We start from the raw sequence: 21,394 nt of genomic DNA, 5'->3' as shown, positions 1-21,394 counted from the left end.
TCTGGAGTTCATTATGAAGAAATATTGCATTGTTCATGGCACATTTCATCGTAGTGCATCTAAGGGTTCAGGAAACATGCTGTTTATATAAATTAAGAAATGGTAGAGGATGGGATTTTCTTCGTCTCAAATTTTTCACTTCTTTTTATTATGTAGAGAAGGGAGGGCTAATATGTATATGTTTGACTAGTTTCAGATTATGCACTTCACTCCGCAGTTCTCTGTGATTCTGAAAGAATTGTAGCATTTATTTTATTGCAAGTTATTTTTTTCAGTGTTTAGCATTAAAAATTATTTTCAGCCTTTCATCAAGTTTCATCAGAATGTCATGATTTGCTTATATCTTGTTGGTATTAATAAATATCTAGTGAAGCTTCTGCTTTAATCTTGTAATTTTGTGTTATTTGAAACTGTCAGAATTATAAATAATTTTCTATTACAAACCAGTAACTTTTGGTGAGACTTAGAAATTTATTTTTTTTACCAGTTGCTACATATTATTTATATTTGTAGCCTACTCCAGTGGGTTCAATACATTCAGACCCTACAATGTCTTCAAACAGAGAAGCGTATCAACACAGAGACAGAATGCAACAATCCAAAAATCAGGTAAACTGCTCATGTAAGATTATCAGCATTTCTCTATGTCTTTTGTCTAATGATTTGTGCTGTGTTTGTATTAGAACTTTGAAATAAAATTAAGTCTAGGTTTTCTTTGTTTTCACTTTGATATAAGTGGATCTTAAAGTCTACATGTGTAGAGACATATAAATATCTCCTAAAAGCTTGCTTGTTTTAAGCTTTGATATAGAATAGTGAATAAGCAGTGAATTTTCTCCCTATTCACACGTCTTTATTCATTGTCTCTCCTCCATACACTCTATCCTTTCTTTCAGTTCTAATGTGTATGTATAACATTTTCACTTTTGTTTTTTTTTAAACCAGGCTAATGACTTAGGTGATAACAATGTTAGGAATTCAGAGCTGTGTCAGTTTACCTAAGCAAAATTGGATGGTTGTGTTAGTGTGTTTTTTCTTAGTGAGAATTTTGAGGTTTTGCTACCTCAGCTCTGTAGGAAAATCTATATGAAGGCATGTTTAAGTATGTTGATGATGTGTAAGTGCAATCTATATAGGAATTGAGTGTGTAGTGCTTCTGTGCTTTTCAAAAATAATATATGACAATTAATGCACAAATTGTTTATCTTAAATTTTTTTTCTTCTTTTGTATAACTCTTAATACATTCAAAAATGATAGTCAACAGACCATAGGGCAGCTTGGGACTCACAGCAAACCAATCCACATCATTTGAGGGCTCACCTGGCATCTGACAGACATGGTGGCTCTGTACAGGTATTTTCTTCTTCTTTGCATTACCTAAGTCAGTCATTTTGCCTTATGTAATACTACTTTTCCTGTAATGTATCACATGATTCATGTTTTCATATTAAGTTTACTTATCAGTAATGTTCAGACTGCTGCTATTATTTATTATTTCACAGTTCAGGTGTGAAACTGAAAACGGGTGCTGAAACTATGGAACTTTGGAATTTGATGGAATTTTTCTTGCAAGTGTCTTGGTGAAAGTCTTAAAACAGTTGAACTGTCTTTTTTACAGTGTGTACTTACCTCAGTGCAAGGAACTGAAGTTTAGACTTTAAATGTGTTAATTGTATTAGCAACTAAAACCCACTATTTACTGAATTTAATCTTGTTCAAGCTATGTTTTTTGTTCCTTATGTAAACATCAAATCAGAATGCTATTTAGTGATGTTTGCTTAAACTTCACTCCTTTATTCAAACATTAATTGACTAGAAAAATGTTTCCATGGTGCACCTCATACATCTCATTAAAAAATGTATAGAAGCCAATGGTTTTTTCTATATTATTAGTTTATTTCATCTTTTCCTGGTTTTCTTCAATTTTTAAAATTAATTTTTGCAATTTTTGATGTCTTGCTCTTTGAATATATTTAGCTGTGAAATAGTTGGAGTAATGTGTAAGGGATTAATACTGAAAGATTCAAAATGCCAGCTGTGAAGTCTACATGCGATTTTTGAGCTTTGAGTCCAAAATGAAAATTATTTAGCTTTATGAAATCTTATCTGAATGGGGGTTGTGTGTGAAAATTGTCTGCTGCATTTTTGGTTATGACAATCTAAGTTATATATGTTTCTTCTGAAGTTTTAGTTTTGGAAAAAAATTTGTCATGGCCTGAAGAAAGAATGAGAAGTTAAGGGTACAGAAAACAAGGCTGCAGTCCTTGCAGTTCTAAGTGTGATAACACTCTCAAATTTCATTACTTTAGAAACAGCTGTCATGTGTAATGTAACAAAATCTAGGTGGTGATAATTATTAGAGTGTATCAAGAAAAATTTAAAAGTTGTTTTGTTCTTCCCATTGACAAATGTTTAAAATAACTTTCTTTTCCCATATTTTAGGTTAGAAAAATACACACTTTGTTAAATTACAGTTAGTAGAACTTTCAAAGTGTGATCATATGACTCTGTTGGCAATTGTGGCACTTAAGAAACCTTCTATTCTTTGTCAGGTAAAATGTAACAATTACAAGAAATTTTCTTCCATTGAAAAATATGCTAAATACCCCTTGGGGATGAGGAGAACACTTTCTAGGAAATAACACAAGTGACACTAGTATTCCTTACTGTTAATACTGTGTTCCTGTCCTTTTTCCTCACAGGCTGCAGGCAGTCTCTCTGAGTTCAGATCATTTAGGTCCGTTGAGGCTAAGGAATTGCCATGTGAATAAAAGCACTGTGCAAAACTGCAGCCATGGTCTGTGTCTTTGAAGATCAAGTGTTGTGCAGCAGGATGTTTTCACATTGGATTGCTTTTTGTTGTGAAGTGGTCATGCTTCCTTATTAAGGGCGCTTATAAAATTGCATAGTATCTCCAGTTATGCTGTGACATAGCCCCTGGCTGTTATCAAATACCCCTTCGTGGCAGGGATACTAACTGAATCATGATATTTGTTAGGTAGGTTCATTAGCTAGCTACTTTAGTAGGATTCCTAATTACTTTCAAGGAGTCAAATACTAAAAGTCCCACAGAAAATTGTTCAAAGGAAAAGTTGAGTCTGAGGTGTGAAATTAAGGTATTTATTTTTTTTCTGTGATGTTAGTGAGCCATTGCTCATCTTTGAGATCAGTTTTATCATTTTTTCTGCAAGATATGGAAATTTGTCATATTATTTTAAAGTGACAGTGGAATGTTTTTAGGTCAGTGCTATTAGTCATCCATAATACCACTGCTGATGTCATCTCTGAGGTTCTTTTTTTGGTGATTATTAAAATGTGCTAGTGATTCTTTTCTGTGACATATTAACGTCGAGGGGACTGAGTGTTGGTGTATATGTTTGTTAGCGTACATTTGCATGCTAAGGTTGTGTTCAAAAGATCCTAATGTGCTTAGATATGTCTAGTTTTACTTTGTAGTAACAGTTAAAGTTCAAATGGTATTAGGAAATGGAATTGTGAAGGGGAGACATCCCTTCTTCCACTTACCTCAGTCCATTTTTCTAGTTCCTGTAAACTTATTAATGATCAACTCATACCTGCCAGCTATTCATTCAACAACTTTTGTGCCTTTGTTTCATAAGTTTGACACACTTCGCAAAATGTCAGTTGTACAACACTGAATTACTTCTTTCTCTCCATAAGCTGCAATCTGCTTGTGCACTCATAAAGACTAAAGGTATTAATCTTTTCCATTACTTTTTTTTTTCATCACTTACTAACTAGCCTTTTTCCTCTTTTTTTTCTTTTTTTTTTCTCACTGGTAAATTCTTTAAAAGGAAGTTAGATTGAAAGATTGGGTTAAAGAGTTCCCAGTATAGTACCTAAGAACTGCTTGAAAGATTTTTATAATTGATGGGAGTAGTTTTGAGTAGCAAGACTCCTCTCCTTCAAGAAGTCAAGATAGTAAAGTGTTAGATGAAACAAATCAGTTTTGCTAAGCTTTTGTGAACTAAAAATGTATTATGATGAACTTTTATTCTTTTGTCTTAACTGGAAACATTTTGAAGGTAAAATGAAGAACTGTGTAGTGTCACTAATGAATTGCTTAGAGATGTAGACTGGCTTTATTTTTGAGTAGAGAATTCAGTTATTGAGATTCTTAGTGGAATGAAGAGGTTGTTTTCTGTGTCTGTTTCAGATTTTTGCAATTCCTTGTTGTGATTATAGTAATGAAAATTACTAAAGCAAAGTTTGTTTTTTTATGGCAGACTTTCCAACTGATTTTTGAACACAGCAAGTAAAAGATCAGTTTGCATACTAATCCAAAAGAAAGTGTAGAGGCTGAAGATTTACTGTTGCCATTTAGCGATTGGTATTTAGGCTTAACTGTGTCTTGTTATAATGGTCTTTATCAAGCTTCCAGAGGACCATGTATGTAAGAAATCAATCTATTTCACAATGAATGTGTCATTCATGGCTGGTGGGTGGAGTTTTTGTTTCTTTACCTCATGGCATAGAGAGTATCAAGAAGTAACCAGTGATGCATAAGCTTCTTTATATAGGTGCTCTTCATATTGAATTTGTAAAGAACTGATTAAAGTTCTTTGAAGGAACTAAATTTAAAGCAGGATAAAGTTATGAAAATACTTAAAGTAGTTTAGGTTTTCAGTGTAGTGTTATTCTCCCACTTGAAAACAGGTGAGTAGCTTAAGTTAATCTTCATTGTTGGGATACTTCTAACTTGAAACTTCAAAAATGTTAGTTTTTTGAAACCTAATTCTGTTGCTATTTAAGGAAGAATGTTTATCTGTATTTTGTAACAGAATTTTTGGTGTATAACCATAACATAAATATCCTCATTTTTTCACTATAGTTAAAAGAGATTAATTGTGCCTCCCATTTTTTTATCAGGCTATTGATTTCATCAAAGGAAATCCATTCCAACTTGAGTCACAAGTAGAGAAATTAAATTAAAAGTTTCTCTTAAAGCAAACTTAGTTTCATGTAGCTTCTCTCTCCTAAAGTTTTGGCCTTTTATGTGGATCTACTGTGATGAATTTTCATTGTGCCTTACTTGTTGTACATTCTGGCTACAGAATTTGGTGTACCACTCCTTCAGTACATACAGTGTCCTCTGGGTGACTTGTTCTTGCTCAATTCTGTTATGTTCCTGTATCTTCCTGCCTTGTGTTGTGCAGATTTTTGAGCTGATTGGCATGTAGTTGGAGAGAAAGATGTAATGATATGCCTTATTAAAGGCTCTTTTAGGTCAGATTGCAAAGCACTTTCCTGATGTAACATGAAGTTAAATTCATACTGCTGTAGCGTTACTGACAGGGGAGTTGAAGCACTCCTGCTTATCTCTTGTACTCCTTTCTAGGAGTCTTTGTTTCATTTTCTTCATCTTAGTGGTGAGCTCCTAGAACTGCCTTCAGCAGTCGTAGCTTTGAGTGAAACTCAGGGCATTTGTGGTTCTGGAGAAGCATGACTGATGCTGTTTTGTGGATTTATACTATATACGCTTTGGTTCACTTATGCTTTCAGTGATCATAAGTCCTTCCAGAAAGAAGAACTTCATGTTCCTCCTGTTTAGACTGTCATGCAGCAGACAGTTACACTTCATAGTATTTGTGTATTTGGTGAATATGTATGCCTGTGTATGTGTGTGGGAAGGACTATGGTCTCTTTCTCCTTGATGTCTGTCAAAGAGGCAGAGATTATCTATTATTGACCAAAGCAAGGCAGGGCAGTCTTTTGCTATGTGGTGTGGAATTTTCAACAAAGTGTTTCAAATTCTCTTAAAGTAAAGAGTCAAAATAATAAACCAACTTAGGAAAAAAGCTGTTTTGAGAAGAGATTTATCCGGCTAATGGATAAACTGTCAAGAAAAACTGAGTTTTGAAGTGAGTTTGAAGAATAAGCTGCAATAAGATTTGTTCTTTGTTAACAGATAGTAGTGCATTGACCCCAGCAGAGGGTGATTTTGGCTCCTTTAAAGATGAAGTCACCTTAGATTAGTACAGCACATACATAATACTTACAATATTACTAATGTAGAAAGGACTACCTTCATATTTTCCAATTCAAATAGTTAAGTTTGATCTGTTTTTATTGAATGTGCTGTCCAAGAAGATAGATGTGAATAATTGAACAGGTGCTCCTGGGAAAGAAATGTGAAAGAGAGTGTCAAATGAAAGCCCCACAGATGCTGCAGGTGGGCAATATGTTTGATATCTGTGTAAAAGTTGTACATTTTTTCATTTGTTTTTTAAGAAAAGAGAAGAAAGCAGGAGTTCTTGCAAATGCCTCTGCAAACTGTGAGCTGTTCTTTAAAAAAGTCAGGAATGCTAAATTGTACTGTGTTTGCTTCCCATCCAGAAAGGGGCATATATCTGTCTTAGTATTTCTTGATATACCCTACTTCTATTTGAGTAAACTGAAGACAAAAGTTTCTGTTTCTCATCAGCTACACTTACTCAGTCTTGAGCATGGATCTGAGGTTCTTTTTAGAAAAGTTCTTTTAAAGTCTAGATTATGGAGCAGAAATCCTTCATTATTAGGGCTGCAGGCAAGGTTGACTGCAGTATTAACTGGGTGGCATTGCTGTGTATGGATTAGTGCAGGCTGTAGTTTTGGTTAGTTTTATATTTAGACATGGGGAGCTCCATGTGAGCATGACCCCACCAGTGATCCCTTCCACCCCTAACCATTCTGTGCTTCTGTGCTTCCTTTGGAAGCAAACTCATTTGATGGTCAAGTTGAGCAAAGTTTTTTTTAACTCTTACATTTTTATGACTGCTCCTCTCTTAGCTAGCAAATACATCTGATGCCCTTTTCTACTCTGGGTATTTTACAAGAAGCAATGAAATGACCTTCACAGTAAGATACCTGGTGAGGTGGTTGCGATTATGCTACATCCCCTTTCTTAGTAAATATGTACAATGATGACGTCTCAGAATATTCTGTGACTCTGTAAAACCCAATAACTAGTAACCCAGGATATTTTGTTCAGGATGCCTGCTCCCCCATCTTAAGGTTTGTTAAGTACAATTCATACCTATTTCTGTCACTGAATGGGAAGTGCTTCTGTCATGCTCAGTGATATGAAACTAAGCTTAAGACACCTAGTTGAAATTCCATTGACTTACTTATCATTGCAGGAATAAAGTCCAGTCTCCCATGATTCCTTCAGTTATATTGACTCAGTAGCTGGATTCCTGCAATCTCACATATCTTTTATTTTGTTATGAGTGTGAAGGGGTTTTTTGGCAGTGGTTTCTATTATAGTGAAATTTTTAGAAGGACAAAACTCAGCCTGATGTTGGCAAAAGGGATGGAAAATGCTTTGAGTGCAGCAAACTTCTGAAGCGCTGTACTTAGTTATAGTAAGAACCACAAAACAATCCTCAATAGGCTAGGCTCTTAGCTCTGGTTATAAATAGATGAGACATAACTACTATAATAAGAGGAGAGCTTGAAAGAGTGAGGGGGAATAATATTATGGTGATGATTTTCTTTCCCACTCCTTTCATCTACCTTAATCTCTGACCATTAGGCAGTAGCTGATAATAATCTTGAATTATGGACTACTCTTAGTCTCTATAGCTGATTAATTGTTTTCAGTGTTTTCTGCAAACTTTTATATTGTTTGTCCAGATTAATATTTTTATGCTTGCTGCCTTGCCAAGCAGTTGCTGCAGCTTAGGAGTTAGTAGACCTCTGCATGGGGTCAGTCAGTTAGTACTGTCAGCAGCTCTGATCAGGTAGGCACTTGTCTACAACCAGTTAACCATCTCCCTTTTCGTATTCTGTGGAATGAATAATGGAGAAGCCTCTGGAATGGCTCTGCTTGTCATGCAGGAAAGCTGACAGGAACTGAGAGAGAGACTATTGGGCTCCACTTGGTTTAAAGTCCAGACAAATGTTCCCAGAGGATCACAGCTTTCATGGTGACTTGAACAATTTACTTAGAAATTTGATGGTAAACTGATAGGATTGAAGATTAATTTTTATTAATTTTTTTGGCGGTAGATGTTTTTGTATACTAAAAATCAGACACCATCTATACTCTTAGGTCTAGAAAACAGCCTTAGTTTTCCCCTCTTCTGTGAATGTTCTTTGAGATACTACTGAATCAGGCCTTTGTATTCACTCTGAATATAAAGAGCCAAACTGAGGAGCATAAATACACTGAAGAAGCAGAGATAGGGTAGACTGGCCGAATTGGTATTGGAAAAACGCTTAGTGCCTTCCCCTAAGGCTCTGAAGAGATGTGGGGGAGATTAGCAAATGGCATCCACAGAGTTGCTTTGCTTTGTCTACTCACTTTGAGTCCATCATGTAGAGTTCAGCTCCACTAATAGATACGGATAGGAAAATTGCAAGAGCATAGGGATGTCAGAATAAAAACTGGAGAAGATATTGTTACTGGAATAAAAATAACTATGGAAATAACAAAAATTACTGGGTTTTTAAACTGTATTGTAATCTTAGGAATTAACAAATGTGCGTCTCACACTAGTATAATTTTAGGTCTTTCTTGTGATTTCAGGTAGTAAGCTCAACAAATGGAGAACTGAACACAGATGACCCAACTGCAGGCCGTTCAAATGCACCCATCACAGCTCCTGCAGAAGTAGAAGTAATGGATGAAACAAAGTATGTCCTTATTTTTATATTCTTTGGATGTTTTGTGCTGGGCTGCTTCGATATTTTTCTCATATAGTTTTTCAGAAAGTACTGTCTGAACTGAATATTGCTGAGAAGCAAAACTGCAGTGCTATACTTAATTTTGTCTTTAAGTTTTTAAATACTAGAGTTCCTATAGCTTGTGCCTTTTTGGCTAAGCCTTGTGACGTGTCTTGCTATGCTGGCTAGAGAAGTGCATGCTTTTTTGATATTTCAACTGATTTTGAAATATTTTGTGATAGTGTTCTGACTATCAAAAACCATGCGTGGAAGATGTAAAATTCTTCCTCTATATCGTATTCTGATTCTCTTTTTTTCCCTTACTCTCTTTCTGTATAGCTGCCAGAAAGTGTTGAACATGTGGTGAGTTATACAGCACAGGCAGGCAGCAATAGCCCCAGGAGCTTTGTTCTTGATATTGGGTTTAAAACTAATTTCAGAAAACTTAAAAATGAAATGTCTATTTAGAAATGACAAAAACCATTTTAATTCTGTGAAACATTTAACTGTTTATACAAAAAGCCACCTTCAGGAGCTGTTCTGCCTGCTTCAAATCCTGCTTGCTTTTAAGTTGTATAGTTTGTGATGTACTTTACATCAGACTTTTAAATGGATACTAGAATATTTTTTCTTACTTTCTATTCTGTTTGAAGGGGGGAAGTATTCTTTTTAAATATTTAAATATAGCATTCAGCTAGCGTATTAACATCTAGAAAATAACTCACATGATTAATTGCTAGCAAATGTTGGAGCTATTCCAGTTATCTCTGTAAACAAAGTATTTACCAGAGTATTAGTCTGTGACAACTTTCTAACTAATCACTAAAACATAACTTCAAGGTTCCTTAATGTTACAGGGAAAAGTATTAGGAGCTGTTACCATGGGATGTACAACTAATATTTATATATTTGGGTAGCTTAGACTTAGACTTGATAAGGGGTACAGAAAAATTTTCTTGATAGGTAAAGGTAATATGAATTCCAACATATTCTATTTTATAATTGTGCTTGAAATAGGATTTTACAAGGGTGTGGATCTAGTTTGCTGTAAAATAGAGGCACACAGGTATGAAGGATACATTAGTAGCAGAGCAATTCAGTAGCAGCAATTTTTCTAGGACCCATTTTCCCAACTTGGGAAATTTCTCAAAGTGCAATTTTTTTTGAAGCAATTGTTCCACAGGTTCTGGTTTTGGTAGGTAAGCCTTATTTGTATGTGTAATTAATAATTTTGAATGGAGATGTATGTAGAGCCACATTTTTGCACTGGCTTTCTGTGAGCACTTAGAAGACATAAATTCTTTGTTACCATCTTTGTGGAGCAGGGTACTATTTTACTGTCAAGAATACAGTAAATAATATACATATATATTTGAAACAAAAAAATCCAAAGGGGCAAGGATATTGATAGATATAGATCACATAGATAAGTTCCCTGTCCCCTCTCTTCATATAAGCATAGTGATAATTTTCCTTATACTCAACTCATGTACACACAGAAAAAGATGGAATTTCTTGCACTTTCAGTAGTGCTTAGCATAATTAAACCCATTTTTAGTTCCCTACTTAGTTATCTGCAGGAAGTTAAGAGAATTCTCAGGAGCCAAGATGCTCAACTGCTTTTGAATTGCAGAAGTTCACTTTTTCTGATATGAATACGTAATGGACAAATATGCTATACTTGACCTCTTCGGCCTACTCTTAACTGGTTTTGTTACAGACAAAATAACTAGTCTCAGTGTCCTACTCTTTAGATTGGTTTTCTTTTTTTGAGTATGTAACATTCAAATTAGTGTTTCAGCACTGTCTGTTTAAGCTGAAGTTTCCTCAGTGACTAGAGGGTTTTTGGTGGGGGGCAGTTTTTTATATTTTGAAATTGTTTTATATTTTGGCAGTAATTAACATACATGCACGCCCACTCACTCTCACCCCCTCTCCAGCTTTGCTATCAAACACCAATGCATAGGTACACATATTTTTTTCAGAAAAAGCACTTCAAAAGATTTAGATAATTTTACATTTTAACATGGTAATTACAAACCTAATATCAAAGGGGGTTGTGAGACATTTGAATATTTGTTTATAGTTTTTACACTGTGGAATAGGTTAAGGGAATGGGATTACTAGTGAATTACTAGTGATTACTATCTTTCATGTCTGTGACATGGATATTTTTGGTTTTAAGGAGACATTGTTTTCTGAAAAGACTCTCAGTCTGTGCCTCTTTCATAATCTTTTCTCCACATGAAAGTATGAACAAAGCTAACCTCTCCTGCTCATATCTTCTGTTCGTAGCATTTCCTCATATGCTGAAAAGACAAACTTGAATCTTATTTAGAAATGCTTCATTCTTTGTTCTAGATGTTTTCTTAGTTTTAGAAACTTAGCATGACTATATCTTCATTTAAAAGATTTAAAAAACAGTGCCCATTATGTGGGATTTCCGCCATTATGTATGATTTTAACTGTGAAGAAAAATGTAATTTAGCTGAATGTTAGAGTTTCTGCTACCATTTCAGTGAAATCCTGTAAATCAGGAAGGGTAAGTTTAGGATTATTTTCTTCAGTAGGGATTTTATTGTTTTGGGACATTTAACCAACATTTAACCAAACGTTTCATTGTTTGATAAATATTTACGTACTCACATGCAGTATATATTCTGAATCTTATGCCATGTCATTTTCGTGGTGGTTGTGCAGCTGGCATGACTTTAGCAGTCAGTGTTGTGTTTTGGGTATTTTGATGCATTTGTTTTTTTGTTTGTGAGTTGGGGATGGAGGGGGTTGTTGGTTTATTATTGTTGGTTATTCTAGTTGGGTTTGGTTTTTAGAAAAGTTGCTTTCTGCCCTATTTCAGTTGTTACTTAATGAAGTTATAAAGCAAGGAGAAAACTAACCTGATCGCTGAGCTGGCCTGACTCTTGGGGATCTAGAGATCTATCTATAATTTTCTACTGATGCTCTTTCATTTATCACGGAGCATTTAAACTGTCTTTACTGTTTGCTAGCCATCACAACAGTTGCTTCTATGAAGCATATGTGATGTGGATAACCAAAAGGCTCTTCTGTGGGATAACAGAGAAGGGCAAACAAGCAGTGATTGATCTGTCCTTTTTGCATCTTGCATCTTTTTTGCCACTTTAAACACTTAATACTAATGCTGTAGTAAAGTGCCTGCCAAATGCTTGATGACAAATAAAAACCACAGCTATTTAATAACAAATGACAAATTAAGTTATTTAGAATTTTGGCCCAAGGCACTGTTCAAGTGGAAGGAAGGGTATTGAAGGGGAAAAAGGATATGATAATGTCTTAAGAAGGACAAGAAGTATTCAAAACTATAATGCTGAGGTTGCTACCTCAGATAATACCTCAAAGGTCACTTTAGATTGTACAGGAAAAGTGCAGTGTTTTTTGCATTTTATAGATTGCTGTTATACTGCCTACTCTAGAAATGTTACATAAACTACAGATAAAGGTTAGCAGTCATTAAATGCTTTATTTAAAAGAAAATCCTGTCCTGGAAATAGAAATTTTTAGAACTTATCTCTTCTGTATTCTGCATGTGTATTGAATAGTATAATAAATTTGTTTTAATAGTTCTTAATGCACCTAAGCAATGTAATACCTGTATTATGTGTAAGTGACAATAACACCCTCTAGTGACAGTATGCTTAAGAACAAGTCTACATTTCTGTTACGAATTATACTTATTGAGAGATTATGCACTATGAATCTCTAACTCAGGGCTGTGTTTCTTTCATAAAATTTATTGTCAGGCAATACAGTCTGATATGTCATAATCCCATGTAAAGGTTCATATATTTAAAAATTACATTTATTTGGTCTTGGAAGCCAATTTAAAGTTTAGCACTTCCAGATATAAAAATACACAGTGTTTCATTGTACTTCAGTTCAGATTTCCAAAACAGTCCTGTGGTTTACAATTCATCATGGGATTTGCATTCCTTGAGTCCTTTTTAGACATGGTATATATTAATAAGATATTTATTTTTCCACACCAAATAGAAGTTTTCAGTATTTAGTGATTTCTCCTTGAATTGAAATACATTGAATAGTTTTTATAATTAAAAAAAAACAAACCAAAAAAGAACTGTTAATAGAAATTACACTAATTATAGTAGTATTATGAACTCCAAAAGACCAGAGGATTAAAAAAGCAGTGCTTTATGTTGGTTAAAAATAGAACTCTTGAATTCACCATTGCATGATGTTCTTTTTCTCTGGTTGACAGAGAAGTAGCAAACTAAATAGGCTATGCAGAAGAAATGAAAAACAGTATATGAGATTTGCAGCAAGGATGAGTTAAAATTTTCTAATAAGGAAAGCAAGAAAACCTAAAGTGTGCCTGAATTGTGAAGAGGATCCAAGTAGTCCTAAGCATTTAAGAAGTCTGATCTACTTGGGTTATAATCCATATAAGCAAAATTTATTTAAAGAGTGAAGAGTTAAAATTCCAGATAGCTGTTCTAAAATATAAATTAACAGTTTTCTGTTACTTTCATCTCCCTACAGTTACTTATGTAACTTGGGTTCTGTATATGCTAATGTTTTAAATCAAGTCAGAATTTTTAATGGGTTTTCCCTAAGGCATGCTAATCTCAAACAAGTATAAAAGTGATTTACCATCACAGTTGAGGGTAGAATTTCCTCTTTTACTGGTCATAGGATAATTCATGTTGAAAGAGAGGAGCACTGATTTGCTTTAAAGCATGACAGATATAAAATACTTGGGATGAAAATCAAACTAAGTTGGAGTTCATACATCTACAAGTAAATTCAAAGCCTAAGTGATAGTGGATGTTAGTGGTTATAGGCAGATGCTAAAAAAGGGTTAGAAGTTATGGGGGGATTTCAGTTACAGTTAGTGACTACTACCCTTCAAAACCACTTATATCTCTTCTTTAAGAAGTACTTTAAATTTAGTAAATACAGTATGATATTTCTGCTAGCTGTAAAAATACTTATCTGTGTAGTTTCCCCTACTGAATTTTAAGTTTGGGCTTCCTCTTCATCAATAACCAATGTTTTTTTCTACTGAAAGTTATGTAACTCTCAGAGCAGTTCTGGTTTGCCTCTGCCCACTGCTACTTTTTCAGTGACTGAGCGACAGGGTGCCTTGGATATTTTGAGAAGGTAACTTCTGTCTCCCCTTACTTTGGATGTTGTTCTCACCCCTTGTAGAACCTTATTTTTAGACCCTTATTCTCCCTGATTTTTAAATGCTTTCCCCATTTCCCATATTCCAGACTAAAACATCTATCGCTTTGGGATTTTAGTGATATAAAATGCTTGGTGAACTTAAGGATTTACTGATCAAGGCTATTGATGCAGTACATTTATATTTTCACTACTGCTGTGTTTGATAGTTTAAGACTCTTCAGTGTATAGTGCTGCAAGTGAGAATTCAATAACCAAACCACAGATCTCCAAGGGGCAAGCTCTATTAGAGTAGACAGCTTGTGTGTTCAGTTTTGATCACACATTGTGAACATTTTAGTGTGAAGCTTTATTTTTAAAGGTGGTATTCAGGACCTGGGAGTTGCTTAATATATGCCTAACAGTACAATTTAAGTGATTTTTTTCAGTGTGTGTGTGTGATTTGTTGCTTTCCTATTTAGCTTATTTTCAAAAGTACTTTCTGGACTTCTGCAGTCCTTCTGTATATTATCTATATCTAACTCCCTCCAACTCTTATTCATTTTGTAGTGTTCTTTCAGGTAGTTTAAGACTGTCTCTATTTGCTGAGTGAAATTCACAGTGTTTGTCAAATTTTAGTTTCATTCATGTAGTATGCAACAAAGCAGAAAAAACAGTATCAGTGTTCTTTATATTTAAGCTGTGATTTTTCACTGTAGTAGTATCATCACAGCACTGGATCAGAACATTAATTATATTGTTCAATAACATTTTCTTCTAAAATATCTTGTGGAATAGCCTTGGAGAAAGTTTTACCAAGTTCTGGTTGACAAAGGAAGCTCGAATTGTTTTCTGATTCTAGCAACAATAGTGTCTTAAGTGCACAAGTTAGGTGACACAGGCATAAGCACAAGCTTCTGTTTGGCATATTGCCAGTTAATATGAAAGAGTACTCTGGAAATGGAATATCCTTTATTCTTACAAATACATTTTTAAGTCAGTATTACCTGTAATATCTGCGCTTTTGATACTCTCATCTATACTCTAAATTTAATAGCTACTTGCCTTATAGCTTTTTTAGTTTGATACTTTTTTCAGAAAAAAGGTGAAATGTGTCAAAAATATCTCTACTTCAGTTTCTTTCTCTAATAAATCACTCGCCTGTAATAGAGCTTAATGTGTTCCTTGTGATGCTGGCTGTACCTGAGCTACATACTTCAAGTGAGACATACAATAAATAGTATAATTTTGTGGTTTCTTTTTATATCATGTGTAATTCATGTCACACTTGCAGGTGCTGCTGCTTATTCAAGCGGAGGAAAAGGAAAACCATCCAGCGCAACAAATGACTAGAACCAAACAGAATACGGGAAAATGCTTACTTGACCGACTGTTGTCTTGTGATCTTAAAAAAAATCCCAACGACAAAACCCAAAGCAAAAACCTCCATAATAAACACATTTTCCGAGGACTCCCTGAGAAACAATATCGTGCCTCTGTGCTTTGATTTGGTTCTTCTGCATCCATCTTCTGTTCTTTTAATTCATCTGTTTTGAAAGCTTTAAGATATTGTCACATAGGAGTGCTTCTTTGACCATTAACATATGGACCAATGAAATGATAGAAAATGAACAGTATCTTGAGCAAAGCTGAACTTGAGAAGTATTTCTTCTTTCCTAGGAAGTAGTAGCAATGTCTTAGATGAAGACGGATGTCATAAATTGGTTATTTGAGTTTGTAGCAGTGTATCTAAAGCAATTTTCTTCAAAAACAAAGAACAAAAATAGAGGTACACAACCATATTGTGAAATAATAAAATCTTAAGATATATTTTGTGAAACTTGCATTGTTTTTCTTTTTTTGCCTTAGTATTAGTTGTTAGTCAAATTGTTATTCTAGTCAAAATTCACTGTGTAGAGATACTGGGGATGCTGGTTTAACTGTTGACAGTTGTCAAAATGCTGGTGCTACTAACAGAATCCAGTATCCTCTCAGTTTGAAAACCTGCTTTTATTTTGCCTACAATGAAGATTGCAGTACAGGAGAAATTATAAGAGTGTTTGTGCAAAGAATACAAATGTTTGTATAATTTAAATTGTATATCTGGTAATGTTGACAAGATTGAATTACCTTCAAAAGAGTTCTACAGAGGAAATATTGAATCTGGTTAAAGCAGAGTAAGGATTAAAGGCTGTATGTTCACTAAGGTAATTGACAATTGACATCATCTTTAACTTGAAAATATGGATGTGCCATGTAAAGTTAGAGGTGTGTTATTTTGCTCTTTAATTTAGAAAACAAATGCAATGGAAATGAGTTAGACTTCTGCCTTCACTGCATACTAGCCCAGAGCATCCCAAATTTCCTGCCTTTTTTCCCCTGGAATTTTCTTCTCTTGGAGTGTAAGGTCACTAGTCATAGGATGGCAAGAATGTGTCAGATGCTTCTCTACAGTCTAATGAAATGTTTGCAATATGAACAAACCAACAGTTCTGTTTACAAGACAGCCCATTTTGTATTTTTTTCTTCAGAAAATATATGTTTCTTTCAAAGCCATAATGACAGAGTTGTAATTTTGTCATGTTTAACTGCCAGTTTTTGAAGAAGGGCTATGGAAGATGGAAGTGACAAGACAGATTTATTGACCAAAACACAGATTATCTCTGTTTCTTTAGAGTTCTCTTAGAGCTAGGTAGCATCTTTTTTCTGTCCACAAATGTCTTTTGGCATACTTATTTATTTTTAATCTGTTTTGTGGTAGCATTTAAAATGTATATAAAAGCAAAGGTACACATTTTTTGCAAAATCATTGCATTTACAAGGATTTTAATTTTATTTTGTAATTTATTTTTCATTAAGAGCCAAAAGTGTATTTTATTGTTTGGATTATGTGCTCATATGTATACTTTGATCTTTGTCAGTATTACTGTTCATGCTCTTAAATTTTTGTTTTAGAAAACCCAAACTTGGCCTACTACAAAAACACACTATGTAACAGGTCATGAGTTTTCACTCTACCAGAGTGTGTTACTGATTCTTTCAAACCCATGAAGTTACTTCTTTGTTTTTGTTTGAGCTGAGAAGTAGGTCACTTGACCATTCTCTTATGAAAACACATCCTTCTTTGTAGTAATTGACCCAAATCTATTGCTTGTACATGTGGTATGTCTATCTCTCACACACCTGATAAATTTTGTTCTTGCAGGTTTTTGATCTCTACAGTGTTTGTATGATCTGAACTCCATAACAAGACAGTGCGAATATTATGGATTTACAATGGTTGAATATATAAAAACTGTTTATTTGCTGAAATGACTAGCAAGTCATTTGCTTTTCAGCAGTTTTTTTAAGTGTTTGATTTTAATGCAGAAGAAAGTTTTCTTCTAGTAAAGCAGTCGGCATTAATGTAGATATGCCAATATGATTTGCATTTATATACTTCCTGTCTACAGTAACAAAGTAAACAATGGCTGGATGTCTAAAACTGAAATACATCCCTGTTTAAATGTAAGAAAAACAATAAAGATAGTTTTTTAAAATTTGCCTCTTCCCCCCCTTTCCTACAGTCTTTGATGAAGTAATGTTTTAGGATGTGCTGTACAAATTTAATCTCTTTGAATGGCAAGGAATTTGAAAGCATTGATTCTCATAATGCTGTCTTGACTTACAGTTGTGTTTTCTTACTTAACAGATGTTAGTTATGTGTTTTAATAGACCTGTTAACAGCAATAGGGTGAGGAGACCTCAATGCAGATGTTTGAAATCTACTCATGAACTAAAGTTTATGCTGTCTGTGCTACCTAAAAAAAGACCTGAGGAGTTCTAGGATATGCAAGAAAAAAATGTTTGGGGTTAGAAGAGGCCCTTAAATAACATCTAGTCCAAACACAAAACACCCACCTAATGTGTGGAAATGTTTCACTGGATCAGGTTGCTCAGGCCCCATCCAGCCTGACTTTGAGTGTTTCCAAGGATGGGGTATCTACAACTTCTTCAGGCAACTTGCTTCAGGTGTCTGGAAAAAAAGTCTTCCTTACATCCAGTCTAAATCTACCCTCTTTCAATTTAATCTGTAATTTCTTGTTCTGTCACAGGCCTTGGTAAAAAGTCTCCTTGTTTTACACTGCAAGTATTGAAAGGCCACAATAAGGTATTGCCAGAATCATCTTTTCTCCAGGCTGAAAAACCCCAATACTCAGCCTTTTCTCATAGGAGGGGTGTTCTCATCCTCTCATCCTCTCATCCTCTCATGATTTTTGTTTCTTTCTCTGGACCTTCTCTAACAAGTAGCAAGTGTTTTTCATGCTAGGGACCCACTATGACCCAGAGCTGGATGCAGCACTGCAGTGGGGTCTCACCAGGGCAGAGCAGAGGGGCAGAATCCCCTCCCTCCCCTGCTACCCATGCTGCTTTGGGTGCAGCCCAGGACACGTTTGGCTTTCTGGGTTGAGTGCACTTTGCTGTGTCATGTCTTTATTTTGCATTCATCAGTATCCCCAAGTCCTTCTCTGGTCTCAAGCCCTTCCTCTACCAGTCTGTACTTAGCGTGGAGGTTGCCCTGGGCAGGACGTTGAACTTGTCCTTGCTGTCACTCAGCTAGTGCATTGGTGCACTCCAAAAGCTTGTCAAAGGCCTGAAGTACATAGAAGGTAGCTTTTGGTAAAGGTCCATTCCTAGGTCTGTTGGTTGCAACTAAAGATAGTCTGATGGGTGAAGATTTGTGGTTGTCTTGGTCACAGCTGATTATGAAGATTTTAAATTTAAGATATTTGGCACTATGAAAAAAAATGTCAGCAGAGATACTGACCAGGATTATGAAAGAGCAGGCTTTTGGCTTTCAAGGGTGCTTCTGTCCAGAAGTCCACCCCAGTGGACTTCTGAGTGATGTGGTGGTTGAAGGCTGTTTTGGGCACAGAGATCACAGAATGATAGAGCTTTTGGTTCTCAGAGAAGTGAGCAGGTGGATCAGCAGAACAGCCACCTTGGACTTCTGGAGGATAAACTGTGGCCTTTCAGCTTTATCTCAGAGCAGACTTTGTATAGTATGGAATATTGCTTTGGACAGTTCGGGTCAGTTGTCCTATTCATGTCCCCTCCAAAGGTTTGCCTAGCCCCAGCCTGCTGGTGGTGGGGGTGCAGAATCTTGGGGAGACAGTGGTGGTGCTCGGCCAGGGCTGCTCAGAGGTAGCCAAAACACCACTGTTAACAGCACCTCACCAGTCACTGACACACAACACAGCAACATGAGAGCTGCTGTGGAGGAAGAAAACCTATCCCAGCCAGGTGCAATACTAGTAAACATGATACTCATCTGCAAGAAGGGTGGAAGGAGGATCCAGGGATCTAACAGGCCTATCAGCCTGACCTCAGTGTTGAAGAAGGTCATGGAGTAAATAATTTTAATTTGCCATCACATGGCAGTCACGCATAGGATGAGAATGGTGTTGGCTCAACCAATACAAGTCCTGCTAAGCCCACAGGGTCTCCTTCTTTGACAAGGTGACCTTAGTGGATGAGGGAAGGACTGGATATTGTCTGTCTGGGCTTTAGTGAACCCTTTGACACTATTTCCTCCAGCATTCTGCTGGAGAAGCTGGCTGCTCATGGCTTGGAATGGTGCACTGGTCACTGGGTAAAAACTGGCTGTGTGGCTGGGCCAAGAGAGTGGAGGTGAATGGGGTTACATCCAGCTGGCAGCTGGTCTTACCTGCGATCTTGACAGAGCATTGCACGTAGCCTCAGTAAGTTTACAGATGACACTGCATTGGGCAGGAGTGTTGATCTGCTGGAGGGTATGAGGGTCCTGCCGAGACCTAGACAGGCTGGATCAAAGGGCTGAGATTATTGAATGAAAACCTCAAGGCTGAGTGCTGAGTCCTGCCTTTACAATAGTCCCAGGCAGACCTACATGCTGGGGAAAGAGTGGCTGGAAATGTGCTCAGCAGAAAAGTGTGATTGACAGCAGCTGAGAGTGCTGATTGGCAGCAGCTGAACACAAGCCAGCTGTGCCCAGAAGGCATCCTGGTCGTTATCAAAAATGGTGTGGCCAGTAGGAGCAGGGATAATCTCAGCTAATCTCAGATAATAAGTCCCCCTATACAGGGCACTGGTGAGGCCACACCTCAAGTCCTGTGTGCCTTTCTGGGCCTCAGTTCAGGAAAGACATTGAAGTGCTGGAGCCAGTCCAGAGAAGGGCAATAGAGCTGGGGAAGGCTCTAGAGCACAAGTCTTATGCAGAGTGGCTGAGGGAGCTGGGAGCATTTTAGCCTGGTAAACAAGGCTCAGGGGGACTTTGAAGGTGTAGCCAGGTGGAGATCAATGTCCTCTCAGAAAAAGTGGCAGGACAAGAGGGAATGGCCTGATATGGCACCAGGAGAGATTTAGATTGGATGCTAGGGAATGATTTCTTCTTCAAGGGGTTCTCAAGCACTGGAACTGGCTCACCAGGGAAATGGTGCAGTCACCATCCCTGGAGGTATTTCAAACATGCAGATGTGATGCTTTAGTACCTGGTTTAGTGGTGGGCTTGGCAGTGCTTGAGAGTGGTTTGGGTTGATGATCCTAAAGGGCTTTTGCAACATAATTCTGTATTAAAGCTAGGAATATACTATTATACCATATTTCAAAAGCATGACGTGTTGGCATTGACTGGCCATTGCTTGGCCATGAGGAGCCATAGATGAACAGTTGCCTTTCTGCGGTTTCGTTTGACACAGCATAGCTGCAAAATATTTATTTGGTTTTTGAGGCAGTTGTCTGTGGGTGACTATGCAAACCTCCACTTGGTTTGATGAGTTGACAGTTGGGGCTTGGGTTTCCAACTGTGTCTTAAATTCATCACACATTATTTTAGTATTTTCTTTATTGCTCATTTATTGCGTCAGCTAGCATGTTTGTTGTGGCGCACATAAACAAAATAGCAAGAATTCTTTACTGCTTCAGAGATACAAATCTTGGGATTTCAATAGTAGTTCCTCTTTTTTTGTTTTGTGGATACATAGTTTCTGAGCTTGGGTATCCACTTCAGTTTGAATTAATTTTTGAGGGGTAAACCCATTTGCTTCATCAGCTGAGAATATATACTATCAGCATTCTGCCGTATGGGCTTGTCCTGACGATCCCTGCTAGAGGTTTTGTTTTTCAAATTAATGCCCTCTTTCCATGAAAAAGAGGGATTGAAGACAAAGTTCTTTAGAGCTCCCAAGAATTAGGTGGGTAGGAAGTATACACAAATTGCTCCAATTTGATTGATAAATGTCCCTGCATGGACTAAAATCACAGCTGAATGTAACAATCTAAATTTGCTATAATAACAGTTTCTTACATGCAGGACAAATTAATGTATTTCTATATTTATTTTCTTAAATAAAGAAATTGTAGTCTGTAGTCTGGTTGTGCTATGCCATTTTATGAAATAGTTAGAGAAAACTACTCTTTCTGGAAAAGACAAGGAAAGCTTTTGTAGTCTTAGGAGTACCCACATGTTGCAGGTGAAATGTGCCCTCTGTATCAATGATTAATACAGAGAATTTCAGTATCTGTAATTCAAGGTCTGTAATTTTGCCA

The 21,394-nt window shown here is 36.2% G+C and overlaps 1 protein-coding gene across 9 annotated transcripts in view; it reads left to right on the top strand.

Moving 5' to 3' along the window:
* The window catches only part of CSNK1G3 (casein kinase 1 gamma 3), a 72,684-nt gene extending 55,341 nt beyond the window's left edge, over positions 1 to 17,343 (top strand). For 5 of the 9 annotated variants that reach the window (XM_063422515.1, XM_063422512.1, XM_063422516.1 and 2 more), the window contains 6 exons: positions 514 to 609; positions 1,259 to 1,354; positions 8,532 to 8,638; positions 9,008 to 9,031; positions 13,734 to 13,825; positions 15,123 to 17,343. In XM_063422515.1, the coding sequence (XP_063278585.1) occupies positions 514 to 609; positions 1,259 to 1,354; positions 8,532 to 8,638; positions 9,008 to 9,031; positions 13,734 to 13,791 (381 nt within the window). In that variant the 3' untranslated portion in view covers positions 13,792 to 13,825; positions 15,123 to 17,343. Of the gene's footprint in view, positions 1 to 487; positions 610 to 1,258; positions 1,355 to 8,531; positions 8,639 to 9,007; positions 9,032 to 13,733; positions 13,826 to 15,122 lie in introns of those variants that run through there. The other 4 variants (XM_063422519.1, XM_063422517.1, XM_063422520.1 and 1 more) reach the window with 4 other exon arrangements.
* The last annotated feature ends 4,051 nt before the right edge of the window (positions 17,344 to 21,394 follow it).

This window comes from Prinia subflava, chromosome Z (genome assembly GCF_021018805.1).
Source record: "Prinia subflava isolate CZ2003 ecotype Zambia chromosome Z, Cam_Psub_1.2, whole genome shotgun sequence".
Taxonomy (NCBI): Eukaryota; Metazoa; Chordata; class Aves; order Passeriformes; family Cisticolidae; genus Prinia; species Prinia subflava.
Note: the sequence above shows the minus strand (reverse complement) of the source record. Positions and strands in the feature narration are given on the sequence as shown.